We start from the raw sequence: 27,843 nt of genomic DNA on the forward strand, positions 1-27,843 counted from the left end.
CTAGGAAATCCAGATAAGAAGTTGTAATGTAGCTCAGCCTGGTTTCAATGTTGAGATCTTCTAGAGTGCTTGGATTACTGGAGTGCACTGCCAGCTACTAAAGTCAGTTTATTTAAACTTCTGCAATGCCAATGATCAAACCCAGAGACTCACATATTCTTGACAAGTATCACACCCCTGAGCCACACCCCCATCTTCCTATTTAGGTTATTATTTACACACACTTAAACCCAAACATTTAAAATGTACAGGCTGGAGGCCGGGAGTTTGGCCTAGTGGTTAAAGTGCTTGCCTAGCATGCACGAAAACCCGGGTTCGATTCCTCGGTACCACATACATAGAAAAAAGCCAAAAGTGGTGCTGAGGCTCAAGTGGTAGAGCTCTAGCCTTGAGAAAGTCCAAGGACAGTTCTCAGGCCCTGAGCTCCAGCCCAGGACTGGCAAAAAAAAAAAAAATGTACAGGCTGGGACTGTGGCTAACTGGTATAGTGCTTGCCTGGTTATATATAAAGCCCCAGGTTTGATTCCTCAGTACCACATAAACAGAAAAGGCTGGAAGTAGTGTTGTGGCTCAAGTGGTAGACTAGCCTTGAGCAAAAGAAGCTCGGGGACAGTGCCCAAGCCCTGAGTTCTAGTCTCAGGACTGGCAAACAAAACAAAACAAAAACACCCCAAGTAAAATGTACCGTTTGATCCATTTTGGTAACTGTGTACAAGATGTTACCTTTCCTCCCTGGATGTATTTCTACTTTTGTCAAATGAGAAATGTTTAGAAAAGATTCTAGACCAGGCGCGGTGGCTCACACCTGTAATCTAGCTACTCAGGAGGCTGAGATCTGAGGATTAAGGTTCTCCCATTAACCTCTAGAAAATGGGAAGTGGGGCTTGGCTCAAGGGTAGGGCAGTAGCCTTGAACTGAAGAGCTCAGGGACAGCACCCAGGCCAAGTTCAAGCCCCATAACCCACAAAACAAAGAAAGAAAGAAAGAAAGAAAGAAAGAAAGAAAGAAAGAAAGAAAGAAAGAAAGAAAGAAAGAAAGAAAGAAAGAAAGGGTGTGTTCTAGGGGCTCTACCAAAACAGAAAAATAGGAGTAAGGAAGAGAATCTGTCAGGCAGCCTGGCTCTTCATGTAACACACCTAGGTGTAAGATCCTAGTGGGTAAGAGCATGTGTTTACACTAGCAAAAAAAAAGGATATTTTTATTTTTTGTCATTTGTTTTTCGGTATGAGGTTTTAACTACTTGAAGAAACAGCCAGAAGTTTTGCCTCTAGCTTGTTACACCGTGACCTTTGTGGGCCTGTTCTTCCTCTTGGGCTACATCAGGATTGAGACGCGCTGACACCTTCAAAGTATTTACTCCAAAGAGTGGCGGATGTTTGGTATAGCACAATGTGAAGTGTTTTCTATTAACGATGCATTCACCCAGGCTGATTCCCCCAGCAAAGGAGAGGCCCCAAATCACACTGCAACCCCACCCGCCTACCTTCTTCAATCCCCAGCCCCTCCCGCACGCCCGGGCTGAGTTCACACGCACACACGCATGCACTTCCGCGGAGTCCCGGCAGGGGGCGGACTCCTTCAGACGTTCCCACGCCTCGTCTTACGCGCAACGACGCCAAGCGGTTCTGCTTTACGGCCCGGGGCTTCCGCCGTAAAGCGCGCCGCCGCCGCCGGGAAGCCCACGTGCGTGTGTTGACTTCCTGGTGGGAAGTTGGGCTCTGGGCGAGTTCGCCATGGGCAAACGCCGAAGTCGAAGCCAGAGCCAGCTACTCAGTACCCTGACGAAAAAGCAGAAGAAGCATCTTCGGGATTTTGGCGAGGAGCATCCGTTCTATGACCGGTAGGCGTGAAGGGGCGGGGCTGGGGCCGGCGGGGCTGCGGCCTGCGGGGCGCCCGCGCGCGCCCGGGGCCCGGGTGCGGGGTTCCGCCCGGGGTGCGGGGTCCCGCCCGGGAGTCCGGGGTGCGGGGGACCCGCCCGTCGGGGGTGGTTTTCGAAACCGTCTGTGGAGACCTTCGGTGCCCCGCCAGCCCCTCAGCTACCGCGGCCGCGCGGATGTCAGGGTTGAGGCTGGGGCCGGAGCTGTCCGCGACCCGCGGGGACCTCAGGGGAAGCCCCTGGCTCGGGCAGACCGAGAGCCCAGGCTGCCCGAGCCAGGCGAGCCAGGTTGTAATCTTGTAGGCGGGAGTCCTTTACCGTGTGACCCGTGTTTTTGCCATGCGATGTTCTTTAACCTGTTGACAGTACGCATCACCTCTTTGTTTTTGTTTTTGCTTTTGTTTTGCAGAGTTTCCAGAAAGGAAGCAAAACCACAGATTTGTCAGCTGGTAATTATATCTCCTTTGTACTAGTTGAATCTGGGTGGTTACCTTTAAAATTAGGTATGGGAAGAAGCTTGACTACATCTCCACTTTCTTTTTCTGGTTCAGTTATAAACTTTCATCTTAGTAATTCTGCTTAGTTGGATGTGCCGATGTCTTTAAAAAACTCCATTGTAATAAGACAGAAGCTAGATCTGAAAACTATCCCCAAGAGATGAGATCGTTAGGGCCTGATCTATCTTTCGCCTGATCTATCCTTCCTTCTTTCTTTCTTTCTTTCTCCTTTCTTTCTTTCTTTCTTTCTTTCTTTCTTTCTTTCTTTCTTTCTTTCTTTCTTTCTTTCTTTCTTTCTTGGCCTGGTCTGTCTGTCTGTCTGTCTGTCTGTCTGTCTGTCTGTCTGTCTGTCTCTCTCTCTCTCTCTCTCTCTCTCTCTCTCTCTCTCTTGGCCTGGTCTGTCTGTCTGTCTGTCTGTCTGTGTCTCTCTCTCTCTCTCTCTCTCTCTCTCTCTCTCTCTCTCTCTCTCTTTCTTTGCTTAGCATTAAATAAAGAAATAATGAAACATAGTACAGAATGAACAAAGATCCCACTGGATTACAACACACTTAGAGAGCCTCCTCTTGTTCTTTTAAAACATAAACTAATGACGGAAAAATAAGTCTCGTTATGTCCTGACTTTCTCTATTTTAAAAGTTTGTTGTCAGGGCCGGGACTTTGGCCTAGTGGTAGAGTGCTTGCCTAGCATGCATGAACACCCAGGTTCCATTCTTGGGTACCACAGACATAGAAAAAAGCTGGAAGTGGTGCTGAGGCTCAAGTGGTAGAGCTCTAGCCTTGAGAAAGTCCAAGGACAGTGCTCAGGCCCTGAGCTCAAGCCCAGGACTGGCAAAAGAAAAAAAAAAAAAAAGGTGTCTTCTCTTGTAGACTTAGCATTCAGAGGATATAAGATCTTCTAACAATTGTGATTTAAGTGTTCTAAGTAAATTTAGTTCTGGGCTTGGGTGAATAGATCATGCTGCATAATTGCAGAACAACTTTTGTATTTAGGGAAGTCTCAATGTGTTGTCTTAGGGTGATGATAGGAAGAGTAGAATCTTTAAAATTTCCATTTTCCTTTAAGTCAGAGAGCTCAGACACTTCCAATTCTGAAAGTGAATCAGATGGTGAACCAAAACAAGTTTCTGGGTACCACAAACTGCTTGCTACATTAACAAATGCTTCTGAGGAGGAGGAGGAAGATGAGGAGGAGGAGGAGGAGGAAGATGATGAAGAGGAGGAAGACGATGGTGTGGTAGATGATGCAGACGTGAACGATGAAGATGATGGTAGTGAAGTCAGTGTGGAAGAAGAAACAGAATCTGCTGAAATACAGGACAGTAAGTTTTGGGGTTGGCTTCTGGATACATTATCGGCACTAAGTCATAGACAGTACCCAAGGGGGGTAGTGTTGTATGTTGTGCTTCAAAGTGATAACCTGTGGGGACAATGCAGAGATTAATTTTATTATATTTGGGAAGCTGCTATGAAGAACACGCACCAGAAAAAAAATGCAGAAGTATTTGTGCTATTTTAGGGATTTGGTCGAGCCTAATGTGAGGTTCCTTGACACTGAGGAAGGACATAATTCTAGCATGTGGTACTTCAGTATATTGAAGAGGTAACTGTATTGCTTTAGGGTAACCAAGTTTGATGGAAGACATAAAAATATGTATTCAAGCAGTAGATTTGTATTTGTGTGGAAAAACAGCTGGCGAGAAGGTGTTGAAGTGATGTTGAGTCATTGTACACTGTCAAGATGTTTAGGGAGGACTTTTGGGAAGATACAGGATTAAAAGCTCAGAGGGACTCCATCTCACCCAGACCAGTAGATGACTTTAACTGTAGAATCAACCTTATTAGGTGTTTTTCACATACAATAAAATATTCCTGATTTTATATGATTGGATTATTTTCAGCGAATAATTCACCTTTGTTACTACCATCCAAATTAAGACAGAATATTTCCATTATCACTAGAATGTTCCATCTGCCATTAGTTCTACACCCCAGACATCAGGCAACAACTGACCTATTTATGTCTCAGTATTATGTTGATCTGAATTTGTCTCAGTCTGATCTTATGAATTCATATTCACATGAATAGGATCAAACAGTAAGAATGATTATGCCCATCATTTGCTGTCCATGTCATGATTCATCTGTGCTCAGAGTCCAATCTCAGTATACCTGGTGACTCTATATCTTACTATCTTAGGTCCTAATGTCTGCTTTCCTCCTATCCTCGTTTTTCCCCTCTATGCTTTAAGGTATGGTATATCATTCTCATCTTAACAGGTCAGTTTTTCTTGGATAAAAATTCATTGCCTCAGATTTGGACTTGAGTTCTGAGTTGGTTTTGAAAACTTTTTGTTGTTCAAATTCTAAAAGTAATCTTTACTGAAAAATGTTAAGAGGTAGAGCCAGGTACTGGCCACACATGCCTGTCATTGTAACTACTCAGGAGACTGAGACCTGGAGGGTTTTTGTTGTTGTTGTTGTTTTGTTTTGCCAATTCTGGGGCTTGAACTAGGGGCCTGAGGACTGTCCTTGGGCATTCTCAAGGTTAGTGGTCTGCCACTTGAGCCATAGCACCACTTCTGGCTTTTTCAATGTATGTGGTACCAAGGAATTGAACCTGGGTCTTCGCGCATACTAGGCAAGCACTCTACCACTAGGCCAAACTCCCGGCCCAGGCCCTGGAGGATTTTGATTCAAAGCCAGCCTAGGTAGTAAAGCCTGAGATTGTCCAGTTAGCCAATAAAAAGCAGGACTGGAGGCAAGACTGAAATGGTAGAGTGCAAGTTGTGCAAGCAAACTAAGTGAGTGCAAGGCCCTAAATTCAGGCTTGCATTGTTACTCCCCCCCCCCCAAAAAAAATAAACAAAAAAAACTTTGAGATGAACATTTAACTTTATAACTTTCAACCTTTTTATGGATATGTGTATTGAATCCAACTATGTAGGGATGTGTGTGTGTATGTAATGATTTAGGGTATTTGTCTTAAGGTTTTTTTTTTTTTCTGCACTAATGTGCCATTAATCCTTTTCTGTGTCTAACGGGAACCTACACTCTCCAGATCCTATTTCTGTGACTTTTCCCGAAAATTCACATTTGCTGGTAGGTGCAGTTATGTGGCTTGAATTCAGGGTTTGTCCTTGCTCAGCACGTGCTATGCCACTTGAGCTAAATATGTAGCTTTTTGGCATTAGTTATTTTTCAGCAAGAGTCTCAGGTTTTTGCCTCAGACATTGAACGATCCTCCTTATGCTTCCCAGTTGCCCAGGCACAGGCAATTGAACACACCTTACATTACCTTTCTCTTTGCCTTCCTGCTGGCTTGCCTCTCTCCCTACTTCCCTCTCTCCATCCTTTTTCTCCCCTCCCCTGCCCCCTTTTTTTTTCTTTGTGGTACTAGAGTTTAAACTCAGGGATTTGGCACATGCTATGCAGGTGTTTTACTGCTTGAGCTATACCTCCAGACCTAGCTTCTTTTTATGGCAGTCCTGTGGCTTGAATTCAGGGCCTGGGTGCTGTCATCTGAGCACTACTTTGGGATTTTGGGTAGTTTATTGGAGATAAGAATCTCATAGACTTTCCTGCCCAGGCTGGCTTCAAACCACTATCTAGATCTCAGCCTTCTGAGTAGCTAGGATTATAGGTGTGAGCCACTTGAGTCCAGTTATTAACTTCTCAGTTATACTGTATCAAGTTCTAAGTGATTCAGTATCCATTTAATGCCCCATTGGTAGACAGCTTTTTTCAATCATTGCTTATCACAATAAGTACAGTTCTGAACATCATTTCAGATACATTCTCGTGTACCACTTTAAAGGAAGTTACTAAAACTGAGTATATTAGTGTTCTGCAGAGAAACAGATCATATGTGTGTGTATAGAAGGATATGTATCCGTATGTATAGTAAATATTTTCAGGAATTGGTGAATGTGATTGTGAAGGTTTGGCAGGTGCTAAATACCTAATGGGGAAGGTTGGTGGTCTTGAGGCAAAGGAAGGAGTTGTTTCAGGTCTGTGGACAGACAAGTGAAAGCCTACAAGGAGCCATTGTTGCAATTGAAGTTCAAAGGCATTTGGGCATTTGATATAAATCTGCTTAAGAGAGATCAGTCTTTTCTGTTTAGGACTGCAACAGAGCCCACTCACATTATAGAAAGTAGCATTTGCTTCACACAGAGTCTATTAACATGTATAAATCTCAACTAAAAAAAGTCTTACAAGAATATCTCCATTAATGTTCAGCCAAATACCCAGGCACTGTGACCCAACTACGTTAAAAAATTAACCATCATACCAAGTCAGTAAGCAAGCTTAATTTTGACATCTGAGCCTTCTGCCTGAATTATTTAACAGTTGTTTAAAAATAAATAGTGGGGGCTGGGAGGTTAACCTAGTGGTAGAGTGCTTGTATAGCTTGCGCAATGACCTGGGTTCAATTCCTCAGTATCACATACATAGAAAGAAAGCTGGAAATAGTTCTGTGGCTCAAGTGGTAGAGCTCTAGCCTTGAGAAAACATAAGGACAGTGCCCAGGTCCTGTGTTGAAGGCCCATAACTGGCAATAAAAAATAAATAAAAGTAAATAGTGGCTATGAGGATCACTGTTATACTAAAGAATTTTGAGTTCATATGTCAAAAGAACCATAATTATGTTAATGAGTAATTATTACAAAGTATTTCTCAAAACTATAGAGGTGGCGGTATCTGGTGACCCTGGAGAAAAAGATGGAGGAAAGCCACCTGGGACATCACAGACATCTCCAGAGGAATTCACAGATGCAAAACACGAGTCACTGTTCAGCCTGGAAACCAATTTTCTTGAGGAGCAAAGTGGAGACATCTGTTCTCTGAAAGCATCACAAGGTCAGAGCCCAGCATGTGGAGCTTGAATTCACAAGTACTTAGGGAGGTTATGCATGGGTCGGCGTATAGTCTATAGTTCTGGGAGGAGCAGCAGTAAACAGAGCTGGAAAGCTCTACTTTTCAAAGATACTTTGTGATTTTCAGTAGTCAGCCAGTGTTGAGGACCATATGGTTCATAAGTTGAGATTGTAACATAGTGCCCTGAACTCCAGGTGGAGAATGTAGTATCTTGTAGCACAAAGTCAGTCAATCATGCTGGGCACGGTGGCTCCCACCTGTAATCCTAGCTATTCAGGAGACTGAGATCTGAGGATCGTGATTCAGAGCCAGCCTGGGCACAAAAATCTTTGAGACTTTTATCTCCAGTGAACTACCAGAAAACTGGAAGTGGCGCTGTGCCTCAAGTGGTAGAGCACTAGCCTTGAGCTGAAGAGCTCTCAGGGACGGCACCCAGGCCCAGAGTTCAAGCCCCACGACCCACAAAAACAAACAAACAAAACCAAAAAAACAGTCAGTCATGGAACCTGACCTCAGGGATCTTGCTACCTACTACATGAGATACAACATATATACATATGTGTGTGTGTATGTGCATATATATATATGTATGTATGTATTGGGATGGATGCGTGAGGCAGGAGAAGGGACTTAGCAAAGTGGTAACTGTCTAGAGGGAAGGGCAGCTGACACAGTAGACCCTGGGAGATATTTGCCAGGGCTCAGGAGTAATAATATACTCATGAATGTGTAAACATGAGGTTGGAAGTTTTGGTTAGAAGGCTAAGAGGCAAAAGAATTTGAGGACCATGTAGCTAGAATTTGAAATTGCAACATATAAGTGCCCTGAACTCCAGGTGGGGAAGTGTCTTCCAAGGGTAAGCTGGGAAGTAGTATGGTGATTAAAAGAAATGCTTTAGGTAGGCAAACATGTTAGAAACTTTTTTTTTCTCCCCCCGCCCCCCAAGTCCCAGGGCTTGAATTCAGGGCCTGAAGTCTGTTCTAGGGCTTTCTCGAGGCTAGAGCTCTACCACTTCTGGCTTTTTGTATGTATGTGGTACCAAAGTCCTTATGCATGCTAAGCCAGCACTCTACCACTAGGCCAAACTTCCAGCCACATGTTAGAAACTTAAATTAAGCTTTGGACTGGCCTAGAAACTGGAGAAAGTGGGTGGGGAGAAGGATGTGTTGATTGACACCTTGAAGAACAATGGATCATCCACTAGGAACTCCCTGCCATTTGCACTGGTACACTGACTCTCAGAATTATTTTAACCTAGATCCATTTCTGCAACACGTGAACAAAGAACTGAAAGAAAAGGAAATTCAAGCTGTTGCCACAAATCCCAAAACTACCCAACAGCTAAAAGTAAGTGGTATTGTTGCTTGGTTAGCCCAGGCACAAGGGAAAAGAGAGAGAAGAAATGGGTGGCAGGAGGAAGGTGGTGAGGAGATGGGGAGAGAGAGAGAATTTGAAACCAATAAAGTTGAATTTGGGAGCATTTCAGGTTTTTGGATTGTTCCGTTTCCTTAAAGTATTAGTGGAAAGTGCTTCTTCGTTTTCATCATTGATATTTTCCATTGGAGTTAGTCTTTTATTGATAGACATTTTTATCAAGGTATTAACTACAGATACGTAGGTGTAAAAAGTTTTCCAAAGGCATTTCTTGTACTCTTTACTCAGTTTCCCCCAGTGGTATCATCTAGCAGAAATACATCCCAATGATAGAATGGACATTGATGCCATCTGTTTCCTCTGTTTTTTGGCAGTCTGGTGGTAGAACTTAGAGACTTGTGCTCTACTACTTCATTATGTCATCAGCACCAGGCTTCGCCAGTTTTGTTCCTACTCAACAGTGTGAAGTTAGTTCTGTACAGTTTTGTTTTGTTTTGTTTTGTTTTTGGGTGGGGGGCAGGTCATGGGGCTTGAACTCTGGGCCTGGGCACTGTCACTGAACTCTTTAGCTCAAGGCTACCACCCTACTCCTTGAGCCATAGCCTGTTTTCTGGTAGTTAATTAGAGATAAGTCTCATGGACTTTTGTGCCCAGGCTTGCTCTGAACCGGGATCCTCAGATCTTAGCCTCCTGAGTAGCTACGATTATAGGCATGAGACAGTATCCAGCTAGCATGTAGCTTTTTGAGATGGGCTGTCCATTCAGTCTTAATCCTGGGAATGTTATCCAGAGTTTCATAGCTATCAGTAGTTCATTTCTCTTTATTGACGTTTTTGCTGAAGTGAAAAAAATTCCCAAATCATATCCTGAAAACTATTCCTAGGAAGCTGGGTCTGGTGGTTCACACCTGTAATCTTAGCTACTCAGGTGGCTGGGATCTGAGGATCCCAGTTCAAAGCTATCCCAGGCACTAAAGTCACTAAAGTCTATGAGACTCTTATCTCCAATTAACCATCAAAAAACCAGAAGTGGTGCTGTGGTTCAAGGGACGACGCCCAGGCAGAGAGTTCAAGTCCCACGACCATCTCCCCCCTCCCCCCATGGCCAACTAAATTTGGAAGACCAAGACAAAGCAGACAGAATTCTTATTCTGTAACTCATTATTAACATTTAGTACTGTGCTTAGTGTATATTGCGAATCTACTTAAGGAGGATTAGTTTCTATGAGAAATTGGGATTTGATGTCATAAAACTATGTCTGGATCCCATCTTTTTTGTTTGGATCTCACCTTTTTGGTTTTGGTTTTGTGGGTCATGGGGCTTGAACTCGGCCTGGGTGCTGTCCCTGAACCCTTCAGCTCCAGGCTGCCACCCTACTCCAACCGCGCCCCACTTCCTGTTTTCTAGAGGTTAATTGGAGATAAGAGTCTCAGGTCCTGGGCTGGCTTTGAACCTTGATCCTCAGATCTCAGCCTCCTGAGTAGCTAGGATTACAGGCGTTAGCCATCGCGCCCAGCTCTGTGTGTGTGTGTGTGTGTGTGTGTGTGTGTGTGTGTGTGTGTGTGTGAAAACAAATTACTGTTTACTATTTTTGGTCAGTACGAGGGCTTGAACTCAGGGCCCCAAAACTGTATAGTTTGCTTGAGCTGTGCCTCCACCTAGCTATTTCTCATTAATTGGAGGTAGAGTCCACACAACTTTTCTTTGTGGGCAGGTCAAGCTGCAGTTCTTCAAATATAAGCCTTCTGAGTAGTTAGGATTACAGCCATAATTCACTGGTTCCTAACTTTCAGTTACATTCTTTATCTAAAATTCTTTGCATTTTGGAAGCATCAAAATTCTTCATAAGTTTTGATACTTAGTTGTGCTACAGTATAGAAGAGCATTTAATTTCTTGCACTTCTTTTTGAGCTCAGCATTTCCTGTGTTGGACTAGGAGTATGTACTCTGCAGTTTGGAGAAGATTAGATGAAATAAAGTGCTGTGTCTATGTTGGATGGTATTATCCATGTCTAACAGCTCCTGATCTGTCTTTCCTCTAGTGGCCCATCCTCGGCCAGCTTGTCTTTTCATCCAAGTTTCAGAAGTTGGAAACATTTAAACCCCCAAAGGACATTGACTTACAGTCACTTCATCTCCAAAAGCCTCTGGAATCCACATGGACAAAGACCAATAGCCAGTTCCTGTCTGGATCACCAAAGTCAAGTGGTTCCTTCACTCCTCTCCAGAAAGAGCTCTTCTTAATTATGAATTCTTACCAGGACCTATTCTACCCAGAGAGGACGGCCCTGAAGAATGGGGAAGAGATTCGTCATGTGTACTGCCTGCATGTGATCAATCATGTCCTCAAAGCCAATGCCCATGTGCTTGGCAACAACAGCAGACATCGAAGCCAGAAACTTGGGGTGGGTGATGACGATGACTTCAGAGACCAAGGGCTAACAAGGCCCAAGGTGAGTAGCAGCAGGAAAGCTTTATCTTCAAAAAGGAGACCATAGGGCTCCATCTAGGGGCTGGCCCTTGGCAGATACTTGAGTGATCATTGACTGGAATACTGAAGGGACCCAAAGTGAGCACGTGGAGTGACCCCTGTAGTAACAGAGCTCCGTGAAGTTTCTCACAGTGCAAACTAAAGAGGTGCTTCAGGGTGTTCTCTCTCTTTCCCCCCCCTCCTTTTTTCCCTCCTCCCTCCCCCGTATTGTACAAAGTAGTCTATGAATACAATATATCTTGATCAGTGTCAGTTCTTTCTCATCTCTCACCCATCTCTTGCCAGGATGATTTATTTATTTATTTATTTATTTATTTGCCAGTCCTGGGCTTGAACTCAGGGTCTGGGCACTGTCCTTAGACACTTTGCTCAAGGCTAGTGCTCTGCCACTTGAGCCACAGCACCACTTCCAGCTTTTTTTTTTGAGTATGTGGTACCTAGGAATTGAACCCCAGGCTTCATGCATGCTAGGCAAGCGAGCACTCTACCACTGGGCTACACTCCCGGCTTGATCTTTTAAAGATAAACTCAGAATATACATATAAATAACACCCCTTTGCTGATCTCTTCCTTATGATTTTTCAGCACTTGATATATCTTAGCTGTAGACAAAAACCCATATTCACAGAGGGCCCTGCTAAAGGAGTAGCAGGCTAGGATCAAGGATTCTCTCACTTTGTAAACTACTCCACAGACTTTGTGGCTTTAGTAGAAAAGCCTATTAATTCTGTCTATATTTTTCATGGTGCTGTGAAGCTAGACTTGTTAGCTGCTATCTTAGTCTATATCTGTCCACCTTGGAAAAGACTCCTCTTTTTGGATTTTTCTCATTGAGCTTAATAGGATTCTAGGACTTAAATATTGATGTGACTCTTAAAGAGATTTCTTTCTTTTTTTTTGCCAGTTCTGGGCTTGGGCTCAGGGCCTGAGCACTGTCCTTGGACTTTCTCAAGTCATAGCACTCTACCACTTGTCTCAGCACCACTTCCAGCTTTTTTCTATGTATGTGGTACCGAGGAATCGAACCTGGGTCTTTGTGCATGCTAGGCAAGCACTCTACCACTAGGCCAAACTCCCGGCCCCTCTCAAAAGATTTCTAATCAAACTTTTTTGTTGACTAACTGGGGAAAGCAGAGCTTTCTAGTTGGAATAGTAATCCATCCTTCTTAAATCTTGGCGTCCAGGCCTGCGGTGCACTGGTGAATCATTCCTTTGGCTGAGTTGATTGCTTTTCTGGGGAGCTACTCCAAAGTCTTGAACATTATATTTATAAGGTCTTCTGTTTTTATTCAGTGGCATTTCATAGACAAATAAGTCAGAGTACCTATTAAGCTCATTTATTACGGTGAATGGCATAATTTAACTGGGTCTATGTCCATTAATATTATTGTGAACATAAGATAGTTTGAAGTCAACCATTTATTAACTATCTTTTGTCTTTGCTCTTTAACAGTAACTAAAAAGTAACTTAAAAAAAAAAAGTCAGTGTCGTGGCTCACCTCTGTAATCCTGGCTACTCAGGAGGCTGAGATCTGAGGATTGCCGTTCAAAGCCAGCCAAAGCCCGGTAAGAGTCCTCGGACTCTTATCTCCAGTTAATCACTAGAAAATGGAAAGTGGGTCTGTGGCTTAAGCAGTAGGGCGATAGCTTTGAGATGTAGAACTCAGAGACATGGCCAGGCCCAGGGGTAGGGTACTGCTTTAAGCTGAAGAGCTCTGGGACAGTGCCCAGGCCCAGAGTTCAAACCCCATGACCCACAAAATCAGCACTAGCCACCAGAAGATTGTGGTTCAAAGTCAGCCCAGGTAGAATAGTATGTGAAACTTTTATCTCCACTCACTTTTGAGCAGAAAACCTCAAGAATAGCACTCAGACCCTGAGTTCAAGCCTTAGGACCAGCACAAAAAGCAAAAACTTAAAAAAACAAGTCTTGTTTTTCTATTGACTTACTGTGTTTTCGAAGTGATTCACCCCTCAATTTGGAAAAATGTTATAGGGAATGTGCTTTTAATCCTTTTCCACATCTTTTTGTCTTTTATTTAGTTACGTGTTCATTCAGTGGGTTTATGGGTAAAAAAATGTACTGTGCTAAAAGCCGGGCACTGGTGGCTCACACCTGTAATCCTAACTAACCAGGATGCTGAGGTCTGAGGATCTCAGTTCAAAGCCAGTCGAGTCAGGAAAGTCCCTGAGATTCTTATCTCTAGTTAACCATCAAAAATCCAGAAGTAGAGCTGTGTCTCAAGTAGTAGAGCACTAGCTTTGAGCAAAGAAGCTCAGAGACAGCACCCGGGCCCTGAGTTCAAGCCCTAGGGCTGGCACCAAAAGCAAAACAAACCAAAAGCCTGTTAAGAAATGAGGGACACTCCTTGCCTTTAGAGACCTTGGACACTTAGGTCTTTTGAGTTTTGCTGGAAGACACATCTGTTGCAGGCTAAAAGAAATTTCTTGATACTTGAGAAATTTCCATGAAGCCATGGAAGTGAGACATGGTATTGTGTGTACAAAAGCTGTCAGCTTTTAGAACTATGCCAGGTCCTGTACAAAAATAATGGCATAAGCTTGGTCCCTGGCCAGGGTCCGCTGCTGTGCTTAGGATTTTTGAGTTTCCCTTCCTTCTCCTTGCTCACACCAGGGCTGCCATGGCCCTCTCCACTCGGGCCCTCTCCTCTCCGCAGGTTCTGATTGTGGTGCCATTCCGGGAAGCTGCCTTGAGGGTGGTGCAGCTTTTCATCAGCCTCCTTGAGGGGGACAGCAAGAAGAAAATCATTGTAAGCAATAAGAAGAGGTTTCAGGGAGAATATGGATCGGATCCTGAGGAGAGACCACCCAACCTAAAGAGGCCTGAGGATTATGAAGCTGTGTTTGTGGGCAACATCGACGACCATTTCAGGATTGGTAATTTCTCCCTGTTCAAGATTCAGATCCTTTGGGACCTGAGGTGTAGCAGGAGTTAGGAAGCTTAGAAATTAGCATTCTCCCACTGGGTCACTCCCTCAGTCTCCAAAGAGAACCAGTATGCATTTGAGATGTCCACTGGCCAGGAGAAACTTACCTTGGCTCATGTGGTGTACACTTAGAATGGGTATGACAGGAGACTGGGAAAGGTCCTGATATTGCTGTCAGTTCTGGGTGAAACCTGAGTAGGGTTTAGTGAGTGAAAACAGAGAAAGGGAGGTTAATCAGAACAGAGGGCAGTGTTTCAGGCAGGAAGCCACGGAGGTATATGTATGGATGGCAGTGTCCAGACAAACCAGATTTCACATAGGTTTCAGTATGACTGCCAACACTTTGGTTGGTATATTTGCCTAACCTTCAGGAAAGAGATGTGGCTGGAAATAGAAATGTTTGTGTAAGGAGATGTCTGTCACACAGGTGAACCAATGAATAAAACAGGAACCGATACTGGTGGCTCACACCAGTGATCCTACTCTGGCTACTCAGAGGCTGAAATCTAAGGATTGCAGTTTGACGCCATCCTGGAGAGAAAAGTCCCTTGAGACTCCTCCAATAAGCCACTCAAATAAGCCAGGAGTGACACTGCGGCTTAAGTGGTAAAGCACCAGCCTTGAGCACAGAGACTCACAGGTAGCACCCAACTCCTGAGTTCAAGCCCCAGGACAAGCAAAAAAGAAAGAGGATTGGGGGGGAGTTGAATCTAGTCAGTGATAAAACAGTAAGCTGGAATTTCTGGAAGCTATTATGAAGAAAAAGCATTTCAGAAAGGGTGTGTTTAAGATCCATCTGTGCATTCTAAAATATGTCCATCAAATTGGTAATTGAGGACTGGTGGTGACCTTACAAAGGTCATTTCAGTGGAGACTTGCAAACCAGATGGACAGAAAAGTGAATGAGAAACTTGACTAGATAAAATTCTCTGGAGAAGTTGATTTGAAGGAATAGAAGAGAAAGTAGGAGTTTGGAGAGACTAGAGATGGATGGGAAAGATTGTTATGAGTATTAAAGCGCATTGAGTATGTAAGGGGAGGCTAGGGAGAGGGATGGTACTAATCTCATGGCGAATAATGAGTTGGTGTGCGTCCTTGGTGCTTTCTGTAGGAGTGGCAATACTTCAGCGAAGCATCCGACTCTATGCCCCTTTTTACTCCTCTGACATCATCATTGCCTCCCCCCTTGGCTTGAGGACTATCATTGGTGGAGAAGGAGAGAAGAAAAGAGACTTTGACTTTTTGTCATCTATTGAGCTTCTCATCATTGATCAAGCTGACATTTATCTGATGCAGAACTGGGAACATGTCCTGGTAATATGATTCTTTCACATTTAGAGGGAACCATTTAGAAGGTTGTTGTTTGCTTTTATATGTAGTGGTACCAGTATTTTTAAACTAAGTACCTGTGCTTGTTAGGGTGGCATTCTACCTCTTGAGCCATGGGCAACCTAAAATTCACACAGCCCCAGCCCAGAGGAATGTTATTTTTAGAGTGATGAGAAATTCTATGGTTTCAGTCTTTAAGGATCAAATCCAGAATACAACTTAGTTTGGATATAGAAATACTCAACATTTTCTGATTTTGTCTTCTTTTCTACCCACAGAAATAGGAATCATTGCTTAGTCAGTGATTAAACTATTCAGAAATGAATTTCTTGTTAGTGCTTTCAGATCATAGAACATATTTCTTCCTTAAAAGTCTTTCTTTGTAAAGAGAGGGGGAAAGAGAGAAAAAAAAACCCTCACAAGAAACATCTTTACCTATTAATTCCTGACATAATTTATACTAATTTTTTTCTGTCTGCTGAACATTTTTTGAGTGGCATTTTGCTTTATAGCAGTCTTTATCCTCCTACCATATGTGTGCTGTCGGTTTTGCTCATTTTGCACAGTCTTCATTGAAACATCCTGACCACAGAAAAAGGATTATTATTATTATTTGTGTGTGTGTCTTTGCGGGGGGCGGGGCATGGGGCTTGAACTCTGGGCCTAGGTGCTGTCTCTGAGCTCCTCAGCTCAAGGCTACCGCCCTACCCCTTGAGCCACAGCCCCACTTCCCATTTCTAGAGATTAATTAGAGATAAGAGTCTCATGTTCTTTAGTGTCAGGGTTCTTTAGCACCTGGCTGGCTTTGAACCAGGATCCTCAGATCTCAGCCTTCTGAGTAGCTAGGATTATAGGTATGAGCCACCATGCCCGGCAAGGATTATTTTTAAGGCTGATAGGAATTCTCTCCTCTATTGTAACTGCCTTTTTTTTCTTTTCCACTCATTTATCTTTTTTTTTAAGTTAAAAATTTTTGAGTTAACATTTATAATATAATGGGATTTCATTGAAAAAATTCCATATATGCCCATAGTACACAGCCTCCATTATATTCCCATTCCTCTTTTTTTCAAGCACTATTGGTGGATTTCATTATGCTGTATTTCTATGTGTATATATGTTTGTATGCATATATGCACACATACATCTGTATATTATGTCCTTAGCTTCATTTAATCCCTCAGCATTCTGTCCTTTGCCCTTCCTTGCTCCCATGATCTCTACAATTCTAGACACTCCCATGTTTACATCATGTTTTAGTACTGTCATCATCATCATCATTATCATTTTAGGTCTTGATTCCTCAAATGAAGTAGAAAAGGAGATAATTTGACTTTGAATTGCGCTTATCTCACTCAATATGTTTTCTGGATTTTTTCCATTTTCCTGCAAATAATGTAATTTCATTTTTCTTTGTGGTTGAGGATCCCTGATATGGTTTTCTTTATCCATCCATTGATAGTTGAGCACTTTAGCTGATTTCACAGATCAGCAGTAACATGGTTATGCAGTGATCTTTCTTGTGTATTCATTTACTTTCCTTTGTATATATGACCAAGCAGGAAGAAAGTTGGGACACTTGAAGGGAATAAAATAGGGAATAAACTGACTATTCCAATACCCTTTGGTGTATATTACCAGATGAAAATATAATTCAAAGTCACATTGATGATTGTGATATTCCTTCATTTGAGGAGAGGTGGATGTAGTTGTTCTTGTCCCTTAATGAGAACCAGGTCATTGAGGTAAAGCGCTGCTCTCCTTTTTTTTTTTTTTTTTTTTTTTGCCAGTTCTGGGCGTGGGTTCAGGGCCTGAGCACTGTCCTTAGACTTTCTCAAGGGTAGAGCTCTACCACTTGAGCCTCAGTACCACTTCCGGCTTTTTTCTATGTATGTGGTACCGAGGAATCGAACCTGGGTCTTTGTGCATGCTAGACAAGCACTCTACCATTAGGCCAAACTCCCAGCCCCTGCTCTCCTTTTTATTTCTTTCCTTGTGCAAGTTTGTAGTTAAGGAGCCTGTAGAGTGGCCAGGGTGATATTTTAGAAGTTCCTTATAACAAGAATATTCTAATTGGTGTTTTGTTGGTTTTTAAAGGCCCAGGAACTGGCCAGTTTCAGCTTCTTCTTGGGTGTTCAGTTGACTATGGGCAAGTAACTCACCCATCTGAGCTCAGTTTTCTTGCTGTAATTTGGGAGATGTTAGTATATGCTCTGTGGAGTTAACAGAGATAACAGGCTTGTAAAATGCTTAGCAGTTCCCAACACATAAATGCTCAATACACATTAACCAGCATATTGTTTTTGCTCAAAGCATCTGATGAACCACATGAACCTACTTCCCTTGGACTCCCATGGGGTGGACTTTTCTCGAGTGCGGATGTGGAGCCTCAATAACTGGTCCAAGTACTATCGCCAGACACTGCTGTTTGGGGCCTTGCAGGACGCCCAGGTCAACTCATTGTTCAACAAGCACTGTATCAATTTACAAGGCCAGGTGGGTTCCCTCCTGTGTTCTCTGGACCTCATGGAAATGCTGGTTGATGTTTGGGTATTAAAAGGACAGGATGGGGTTGTGACCAAGGGGTGGCTTGTCCCCTGAGGTTCTTGTGGACTCTTGGCAGGTGGCAGTGAGGAACGTCCCGATGACAGGCTCCATCAGCCATGTGCTGGTGCAGCTTCCACATGTCTTCCAGAGGATGGAAACAGAAGACCTCGCTTCCATGATTGATGCCAGGTGAGCGACCTCCCATTGGGCCCCTCCAGGCCTTACAGAGCTTTGATTTTGGTGTTCCAGCTTAGAATAGTGTCATGCATCACTTTTATTGATTACTGTTTACCAAATGAGAAAAGGTAATTAAACTCTATCGTGCTGGTTGACCCAGGAGTTAACGGAAGCCCAGTTAAGGTGGCCTGGATCTCATGGCTGCCTGATGATAAGGTTGGCGTAGTCAGTCAGGTCTCCTCCTTTATTTAAAATCAAATCACTCTGCTTTGTACCACAGAATGGGCCATAGTGAATAGTATTGGTCACTTAATTTTTTATTGTACTTACCAAGTCATAACATTATATAATCTCCTTGAGAGGACGTCATGTTAGTCTGGGGGAGGGCGGGGGGCGGTGGTAATCTCTTAACATGATAATATTATCCACGTAGTGGACACTGTTGACTCTGTTCTAAATCATTTACCTGTTTTGCCTTTTCAATCAGGTTTAACTTCTTCATAAATAAGGTTTTGCCTCAGTACCGAGATGCTGTCATGTCCCATACGCTCGTCTATGTTCCTTCCTACTTTGACTTTGTGCGTCTCCGAAATTACTTCAAGAAGGAGGAACTGAACTTCACTCACATCTGCGAATACACTCAGAGGTCTGGTGTCTCCAGGGCCAGGCATTTCTTCCTTCAAGGAGAAAAGCAGTTTCTACTCCTAACAGAACGCTTCCATTTCTACAAAAGGTAAAATGGCCTCCTCTCTGAAGGGGCAGTGCAGTACAACTCACAGCCTGCTTGCTTCCCAGCCCAGGGAAGTGGTGTGCTGTGCTGTCAGGTCATCCCCTGCTCTGCTTCTGCAGAGGAGATGGGCTTGGGGCTGCACAGACTCCTCTGAATGCCAAGTGAATGTCTTGGTGGGTTGGCTGGTGGTTTCCTCTCCACATGGACTTTGCTTAGGAATATTATGGAAGGCAAAACATAACCTGTGAATAGATGCAGAGTGGGGCTGTGTGTATGCCCCAGTAGACATGACAGAATGCGGGCGGGGGAAGACCCCACCCAGCATGTGTGGTCTGGATGTGGTGCAGGCTGAACATGGTGCCAGGGCTCAGGAAGTGCCAGTGTTTCTGAGGTGGTGTGCATAGCCTTGTTATTGGGAACCAGGACTCTGGGTCTCACCATGTTGACCCATGAAAGAAAGGTTGCGAGTTGTGTAGTAAAGATTCCCCACCCACTGACTGACTGGATCTCTCTACTGGGCTTTTAAAATTTTTTATTTTTTAATTTTTTTTGCCAGTCCTGGGCCTGAATACTGTCCTTAGACCTTCTCAAGGCTAGAGCTCTACCACTTGAGCCTCAGCACCACTTCTGGCTTTTTTCTATGCATGTGGTACCAAGGAATTGAACCGGGTCTTTGTGCATGCTAGGCAAGCACTCTACCACTAGGCCAAACTCCCAGTCCCTCCACTGGGTTTTTTAATTCCCAAGTAGGTGGTTAGTGATACTAGCTTTCTTACTGTTGAGGGAAGTTGGAACCTTGGTGGCCTCAGGGCTGTATATAATATTGTTTTGCTGAGGATTTCTCTGTAAGCAAATAGAAAATAGAAAAATGTTTTTTTTCCTACCATTACCAAGATAGAAGTGCATTCTTTTCCTTCTTCCTCCTGATTTCAGAGTGCTATCTGGTGAATTTAACTTCTCAATTTACTGGTGTTTGTTTTTGTTTTTCAATTTAATTTTATTGTCAAGGTGCTGTACCAAGGGGTTACAGTTACATATATGTAAGGTAATGAGTACATTTCTTGTTGAACACTGCTATCCCTCCCTCGTTTTTCTTCCATTTTCCTCCCCCCTCAAGTTTTGAAGTTAATTTCCAATGTGCTGTTTTGTGAGTTATCACTGTCACATTGGTTCTCCCTTTGTCTTTTGTCTCATCATTTTGTTGTTCAGACACAGGGTGCCAAAATCAAATGCAGTGATGATTGGGGATAAACTCAAAAGTGGGGAAAAAAGAAAAAAAAAACAACTTCGCATAGTACATTAACAACAACCTCTTGTTTCTGTATCTTTGGAGTTCACTTTGGTTAGCATCATCTTATATGGTCATATGTACATAGCTATTGAGCTATTGTGATCCTCTTCTAGGACTATCCTAGACATAGACTGATTATTACAAATGAGGGAAACCATAGAATCTTTTGTTTGGCTTGCTGAGGAGTGCATTCATTCTACCTGAGATTCCCGTGCACGTAGTCGACTGTCTTCTGTTCAATGTGCCTTGGTGCTGGGTCCCATTTTTGTGTACTCTGATGTCACGATTGTGCTCTGTAAACATGTTTAGTTTTCTATGGGGGTGAGGGATAGTCCCTGTAGCCTGAGCTTGAGCTCAGGAGGGCTGGCATGACTTGACCTCCTTAGATATTCTGCTCACTAGCTCATCTGAGTGGAAAGTTGAGAAGGGACTCATTTGTGTTTCAGTAGGTCCATCTTGGGCAGAACAGGCTGTTTGGCCCAAGAGTGACCAGTGGTGCTGGACCTCACTATTGGCTTCGTTCCAGTAGGTTTTATCCAAGTTTTAGAGGGGAGTAAAAAGCCCTTGGCTTCCATTAGCTTGACAAGTGAAAGCAAGCCCTTAGAATGAAGTGAATAGATTGGAAAACTTCCCAGTATGATTGTCTGTAGGAAGTGTGAATTAAGCTGAACTGAGAATTGCTTTAAAATATTTCAGCAGTTTTACAGAGAGAGTTCATGTTGTCAAAGAAGCTTTTGAAGACAAGACAGCCTTATCTTTTTTTCTTTTTCTTTCTTTCTTTTTTTTAATTGCATATCACTCCTTTATTATACTGACCTGGAAAAAGATGTAGTAGTTATGCTCAAAGTGAGTATAGGGTCCCTGTGGCAGAGCCAAGCAACTAGAACATGATTCAGAAACCAGACCCAGTGAAACACTTGCACATGATTAAGAGGAATTACACTGCCACGGAACAAGGCAGGAGGGGTTTAAGTAGAAACAGGAAGCACTCCTGTGCTCTGAGGCCTAGGAGCTTTCCCTTACTGGTGTGACCAATGGCTTGTCTTCTGGTAACCACATTTGCCACTATTTCAACTGCCACAAAAAACCCTAGAAAGGTGTTTATTCGGTCTCGGTTTCTCTCTCTCTCTCTCTCTCTCTCTCTCTCTCTCTCTCTCTCTCTGTATATATATATATATATGTATGTATGTATGTATTATATATGTATGTATGTAAGAAACATACATGAGAGCATTGTGTATTATCTAAACTATTAAGTCACTAAAACGACCATTGAAGATGGGTCTGCTGGAGTAGTATTGTATTCTCTCTCTCTAAATTTTTGAGACATGGTGTCAGTGTGTAGCCCAGACTGGCCTCACATGATCCTCTGTCTTAGCCTAGTGCTGAGATTACTGGTATGTACCGTAGTGCCTGGCCATGGAGTGGTATTCTCCAGTTTTCTACATATTAATATAGCAGAGTAGAATTCAGTGTTTGTTGGGATAGCTAGTAGAGTAGGGCTGTCTCCATGCAAAGACGTCTTTCTCAGAGGAAAGGCTAATGATAGAGTGAATTGCAGTGGCAGTTTGATGAAACAGGGTGTTCTCCAGGGAGCTGGGGATGAGCCATGAGATAAAAAGGAAAAAAATGGTTAACCTTCGAATGAAATAAAATTCCCCTAAGAAGGTAGCACCATCAATGTATGAGACACAAGACTTTTCTAGGGGAAAAAAAAAAAGTCAGAACCATATCAATGTAATCTTTTGTTTTGAAGTTCCTGAGGGGACATCTGACCTTGACCTTAGCTCTATGGTGAGTCCCTAGAGTTCTTCCCCCACCCCCACCCTCAGCCAAGAAAGAAGTAGAAGTACTGAAAGCTGTGGAAACTTAATTGCTTCCTCCTGATGCCTAATGGGACCTCAGGCAGTATCTTGATGAACTTGAGACATCTGCCATGGAGTTAACATTTCTGCACAGTGACAAGAAAAGACTAATGGGAGTACATTTACAATTTGTACTGTTTGTTTTATGTGCTGGGTCTGACCTTATCTCCATTATGGAGCATTCTATCTTTAAAGCTTGATGGTGTTGATAATTAAGTTGTAAGTGCCCAGTTTCCTGTGACAGAATTTTAATCCTTGTCTGCTGCCTTCTCTACTTTACCTCAGCCTTTGCAGAGTAGGCTTGAGAAATGCACATATGTTTATTTTATTGTTAACTTTGATATGTGCTTTGTGTATGTATGTGTGTGCACGTGTGCACCTGCCTTCCAGTCAGTACTGGAGCTTGAACTTAGTACTTACCTTTTTTCACTCATTGTTGGTATGCCAACCCTTGAGCCATACTGCCAAGTCTAACATTTTGCTGGCCAATTGGAAATAGACATTTCTGGCTTTGTTGTCTCTGAACCAAGATAATCACATCAGCCTCCTCAGCTAGGATTACAGGCATAAGATTTTATCATTGTCTTAGACCAAGCATTAGTAATGCAAATATATGTAAAAAAAAAACCCTCTGGCTCTAATTAGGATAGCACTTGCTTTGTGTGATGGTTATTCTATTATTTTCCTCTTGTGGCATGGAGCTGTGAGAGTGAACTCTAACCCTGTAAAAAATATTGGGTAGCTTTGCAGGGAATTGTTTCTTGGGTAAACATAGCCTGTCTCTGCTTCACTCTGACAGGTATACCATAAAAGGCATCAGGAACCTGATATTCTACGAACTGCCAACATATCCTCACTTCTACAGTGAAATCTGTAACATGCTGAGAGCCACCAACAGAGGGGAGGAGGCCACGTGGACCTGCACAGTCCTCTACTCCAAGTATGATGCCCAGAGGTTAGCTGCTGTGGTCGGTGTGGAGCGGGCGGCCCAGATGCTGCAGTCCCAAAAGAATGTCCACCTCTTCATTACTGGAGAAAAATAAGAGTGTCGGGCAGGACCTGGTATGGAGTGTGACATATTGACCTTGTGCCCCCTGGGCCATTTCTGAAGAGACCTCCCATGAGAAGAAGGATGGCTACAGCGATGAGCTCTTGGCTGTGTCCTGATGCTTGTATGTTTTCAGGTGGTGTCCCTGGAAACCTCAGTGTCAGCTATCAGCCAGGCTTTGTTAAATCTCAGCTTTCACTCTCTAATTTATATACTTTTTTTAAAAAATGATTTTGCTTCTAATTTATTTCACTTGGAAAATTCTCTCAGATTTGCCTGTTTGTTTTGGCACTTTCTTAAAAGTAAAGCATCCACGTCACAGCTTGTGAATCTTGGTGAGAAATTGGAACACTTCTCACTGCTACATGTCATCTTAGTTTTTGATGGCACAGATTGTGGAAAACTGCTATTTTTCCCCAGCCAAATTAAAAAAAAAAAATCTTATATTTTACTTTAATTCAACCTAGAAAAGTACATCCATTTACTGATCTTTTAAGAACTTACAATGATAAAATATTTAATTTAGTTCAATTATGTTATATAAAGTCACATCAGGGCTTCAGAGTAGCCAGGATTACAGATGTGAGCCACAGTCACCAGTGCTGAAGTGTTTTTAAATAGATTTTTAAAAAATTACAGAGGTCTAATCTGAACTGTCTGGATGAAAGTAGGCTGTGAGCCTAGTTGGCCTGGTACTCGCAGGCTCTTAGGGGAAGTACCAGGGTTTGAATGTGGTTCTTTGAGCTTGCTAGCAGCTTCTCTTATCACTTAAGCCACAACCTTAGCCTTTTTTGCTCTTGTCATTTTTTGCATAGGGTATGATTTTTGTCTTAAGACTAGCCTCTGAATCCACAGTTCTCCACAGTTCTCCTGTTTGTGCCTGTCTGACATGACAGGCATGAGTAGCCGAGATTACAGTAGTCAATAGTCACTGCCCCTGGCCCCACCCCAGGTTGTTCTTCCTGTGTATACTTCTCCAAATGAGGAGCAATATCCTGTGTAACCACAAAAGTACCATATAAGCAAATTATCCCTGATGCATTATGGTTACCTACCATAAAGCCATTGAGGTTTTGCTAGATGTACCAGTCATGTCCTTACTGACAAGAGAATACAAATACAGTTCAGTTATCATTGCCTTTACTTGTTTGGTCTAGGGTCCTTCGTTCTGAAATAAAACCTAGTTTTCCCTTGGTTTTCTTGACCTTGACTCTGGTTTTCCTAGACTTAGAGGAGGTGAAGCATCTTAGGATCAGCATAGAAGATGTGCATCTGAATGGTGGTACCTCACCGGCTTGTTCCGTCACTTGTCCCGTCACCGACACTTAACAATGACTTGTCAAACGTGGCATTTGGCAGGCTTCCTGTAAAGTTACCATTTATATCAAGATAGATATAGTTTATTTTTCTTATTAGTTCAATCTGTTGCTATTATTTTTATTGATTACTTTTGGTGGTACTAGGATTTGAACTTGCTAGGCCTAGACCTGGTGCTTAACTTGGTATCTGACATTACCTTAAAGCTGGATTCTGTGTTCTCTTTAGGTAGCAGTCTTTTACTAAGTCATTACTATATATGTTCATTTTATTTTATTTTTGTCATGGGGCTTGAACTCTGGGCCTGGGCGTTGTCCCTGAGCTCATCAGCTCAAGGCTACCATCCTACCCCTTGAACCACAGTGCCATTTGCAGTTTTCTCGTGGTTAATTGGAGATAAGAGTCTCATGGACTTTAGTGCCCGGGCTGGTTTTGAACCTTCATCCTCAGATATCAGCCTGCTGAGTAGCTAGGATTACAGATGTGAGCCACCGTGCTTGGCTCCTTGCTATATTTTCTGACAAAAAGACATTGTAGGTTTCTCTACCCTAGTCCTGCATTCTCCTTCCTCCTAGTTTTGCACATGCTAGGCAAATGTTCTACTGAGCTACAGTCCCAGGTCTCTTTTTTTGTCCTAGTCCTGGGGCTTGAATTCAGGGCCTGGGCTTGAGCTTTTTTGTTTACAACTACTAGTACTCTACCACTTGAGCCACAGCTCTGCTTCAGCTTTCTGGTGATTAATTGGAGATAATCTTAGAGACTTTTTTTTCTATACTGGCTTCAAATCATGATCCTCAGATCACAGCCTCCTGAGTTGCTGGGACTACACACTTGAGACATTGGCTTATGTTTTTGAGACAGGCTCTCACTGTATAACAGCTCAAGCTAGACTTGAACTCGATACTTCTACCTTTGCTTTCCAAGTGTAGGGATTACAGACATGTGTTGTCAACCCTGACAGCCTTGCCCATTTTTAGTGAGAAATTATTTTGACATCTTAAGTTTGAGTGCTAGTTGCTGTAATGGTACCACTCACCTGGTTCATTCATCAGAGATTGGGAATATTTGCCATGTATGAATACATGCGCACATGTGTGCACATATTAGCATCTGAATTTACTTCTATATCTACATATTGAAAAACATGAAGTCACACTAGTACCCCCAACTACAGTCTGAAACCAGGGGTCCCTTGTAATTTTCTTCCATCCTACTTTACAACTTCTCAGACAGTGGTTACCTTATCCTCAATGTAGTAACCCAGAGTTGGTGTGTATTTTCTTATACTTGGATGTACTTAAATTTGCTTATAAGAAAAAACTATTGGGTTTTAAATTTAACTTAATAAATTTAAGCATTTGTATTTCTTTCTCTTTTTTCAACATTCTACAGATAGAGTCCTAAATTTTAGAAGATTTAAATGACAAATAGAAGCCAACCAAACTCATGCTAGTAAGAACTTTCTAGGCCAGGTGTGGCACACATCAGCAATCTCAGCTATGTGGGAGACATAGTTAAGAAAAGGAAATCCTAGGATGGCTCAGGCAAAAGTGGAAGACCCTATCTTAATGATAAAGCAAAAGGCATGGCTTAAATGGTAGAGTGCTTGCCTAATAGGCAAGTACAAAGGCCCAGAATTCAAATCCAGTAACACACACACACACACACACACACAACCTTATATATGTCTACATTATGAAAAAAGAAATGAGTTTGCCTAAATGAGTTTGAGAAATAAGAGGCAAAAGGGCCACTATTGCACCCATCTTCTTGTTCCATATTCTTTCTCCTGTGAATTGTAACTCACCTTGCAGTAACCATCACAATTTACAAGGCTTTTAGACCTTCAGTTCCTCCGGCTTTCTACACATCCGTGCACCTGGATGTCCAGTCCAAACTGTAGCCCTAGCAATCTGCATTTTAGTAAGCAAGCAGCCCTAGTGATCTTCACATTGGAATAGCACCAGATGTGGCTCTGCTAATCTGCAGGGCACAGGATGCAAGTATGCGTCACAAAGTCCTCTTGCTTTGTTCCTGGCTCAGCACCTGGAAAGAAGATGCTTCTGTACCAGTCCTGCTCCCGAGTGGATTGGAAGTTCAATCTCTGCAGTGATTTCGTGAAAACAATGCTCAACATCTGGTATCTTTACACCCACTAAGAGTGAGGAGAGGTCACAGGATCTCGGATGGTAGTGTATGACAATAATGCAGGACTGGAATGACATGCCACCTTGGTATTTTTGCTTTTTGAGACAGGATCTTGCTATACAATCCAGGCTTCCTTCCAGCCCACAATCCTGCCTCAAGCTCCTGATGTGTACCACCATACCTTTCTGTTGTACTTCCTGTGAGTCTTACCTGCATACAACAAGCAGCGCCGTCAGAATGCTTAAAAAAGAAAACGAAACAGACAAAAGAATGGTCCTATCTGGGGAAGAGATAGAAAGTAAGACTTTAAAACTTTGTTTTCTTTCCACAGCTTTTCAGTTTTGAGTTGTGAATGCTGTTTGCAGCTGGCTGCACCATGTGCCATATTCAAACAACAAGAACAAGCTAATCATAGGGAAACCACAGCAGGCGGGCTAAACAGCCCTCCACTGGTTCCAAAGGGCTTATAATTGAGTGCAGATGGCCTCGGCAGGGCTCTCGATTGTGTCCCTGCAGACTCCTCAAGCCCTGGAGGACCGAGGGGGACTCCTGAGGTGTCAGCCCTGATTGTGCCCTCATGGGGGATAGGAGTGGGATGAGGGAGGGGCAGGTGGTGCTGGAGCCTGCTGACTGAGCTCAGCTTCAGGCGGCTCAATTTAAGTTTTGATGCATGTAGGATATGAAGACTGCAGAAGGCCTGGGGTGAGAGGGCAACAGTTGTATGTTCTTTATAATCTGCAGAAGAGCTTCATTGTGCAAGCTGAGAGATACCAGAAGTTTTCTGGAAAGGCAGACTGCTCCTTTCAGGGCCTTTCAGGGTGTATCCTCCAAGAGATGAGGGCTCTCCAGCTAGGCTTCGCTACTTCACCCCTTCTCTCGTGTTCCCTTGCTGGTCCTGTGGCTTGAACTCGGGGCCTCATATTCTCTCTTTGATATACATGTGCCAGTCCTGAGGCTTGAGCTCGCACTTGGTGTTGCCACTGAGCATTTTTTTTTTTTGCTGAAGGCTAGCACTTTACCACACCTCCACTTCTAGCTTTTAAATGGCTAATTGGAAATAAAAATCTCTTGGTCTGTCCTGCCAGAACTTCTTTGAGCTATGATCCTCAGATCTCAGCTTCCTAAATAGTTAGGATCATAGATATCAGCTGCAAATGGCCAGCCCCCTCTCCCAACTTTTGTTGGTGTTTCATCATCAAGTTCCAATTCCAGACCTCTCACTTTGGAAGCCTAGTAACAGAATTCTGAGCAAATTTCAGTCTGCTCACTCTTCTTTCCCTCCTTCCTCCCTCCTTCCCTTCCTTTCTGCCATTTCTTCTTTGTACT

The 27,843-nt window shown here is 43.1% G+C and overlaps 1 protein-coding gene across 1 annotated transcript; it reads left to right on the plus strand.

Moving 5' to 3' along the window:
• Positions 1 to 1,673: 1,673 nt before the first annotated feature.
• On the plus strand, positions 1,674 to 24,248 carry LOC150038958 (U3 small nucleolar RNA-associated protein 25 homolog). Its single transcript, XM_090328083.1, has 12 exons — positions 1,674 to 1,840; positions 2,286 to 2,325; positions 3,437 to 3,692; positions 7,063 to 7,233; positions 8,511 to 8,599; positions 10,669 to 11,079; positions 13,796 to 14,015; positions 15,177 to 15,379; positions 17,708 to 17,890; positions 18,018 to 18,130; positions 18,606 to 18,851; positions 22,804 to 24,248. Exons 1-12 carry the CDS (start codon positions 1,734 to 1,736, stop codon positions 23,045 to 23,047), a joined length of 2,283 nt encoding a protein of 760 aa, XP_090184209.1. The 5' UTR covers positions 1,674 to 1,733; the 3' UTR covers positions 23,048 to 24,248.
• Positions 24,249 to 27,843: the final 3,595 nt, after the last annotated feature.

Source organism: Megascapheus bottae, unplaced genomic scaffold (genome assembly GCF_031878675.1).
Source record: "Megascapheus bottae isolate mThoBot1 unplaced genomic scaffold, mThoBot2.hap1 H_1, whole genome shotgun sequence".
NCBI lineage: Eukaryota > Metazoa > Chordata > Mammalia > Rodentia > Geomyidae > Megascapheus > Megascapheus bottae.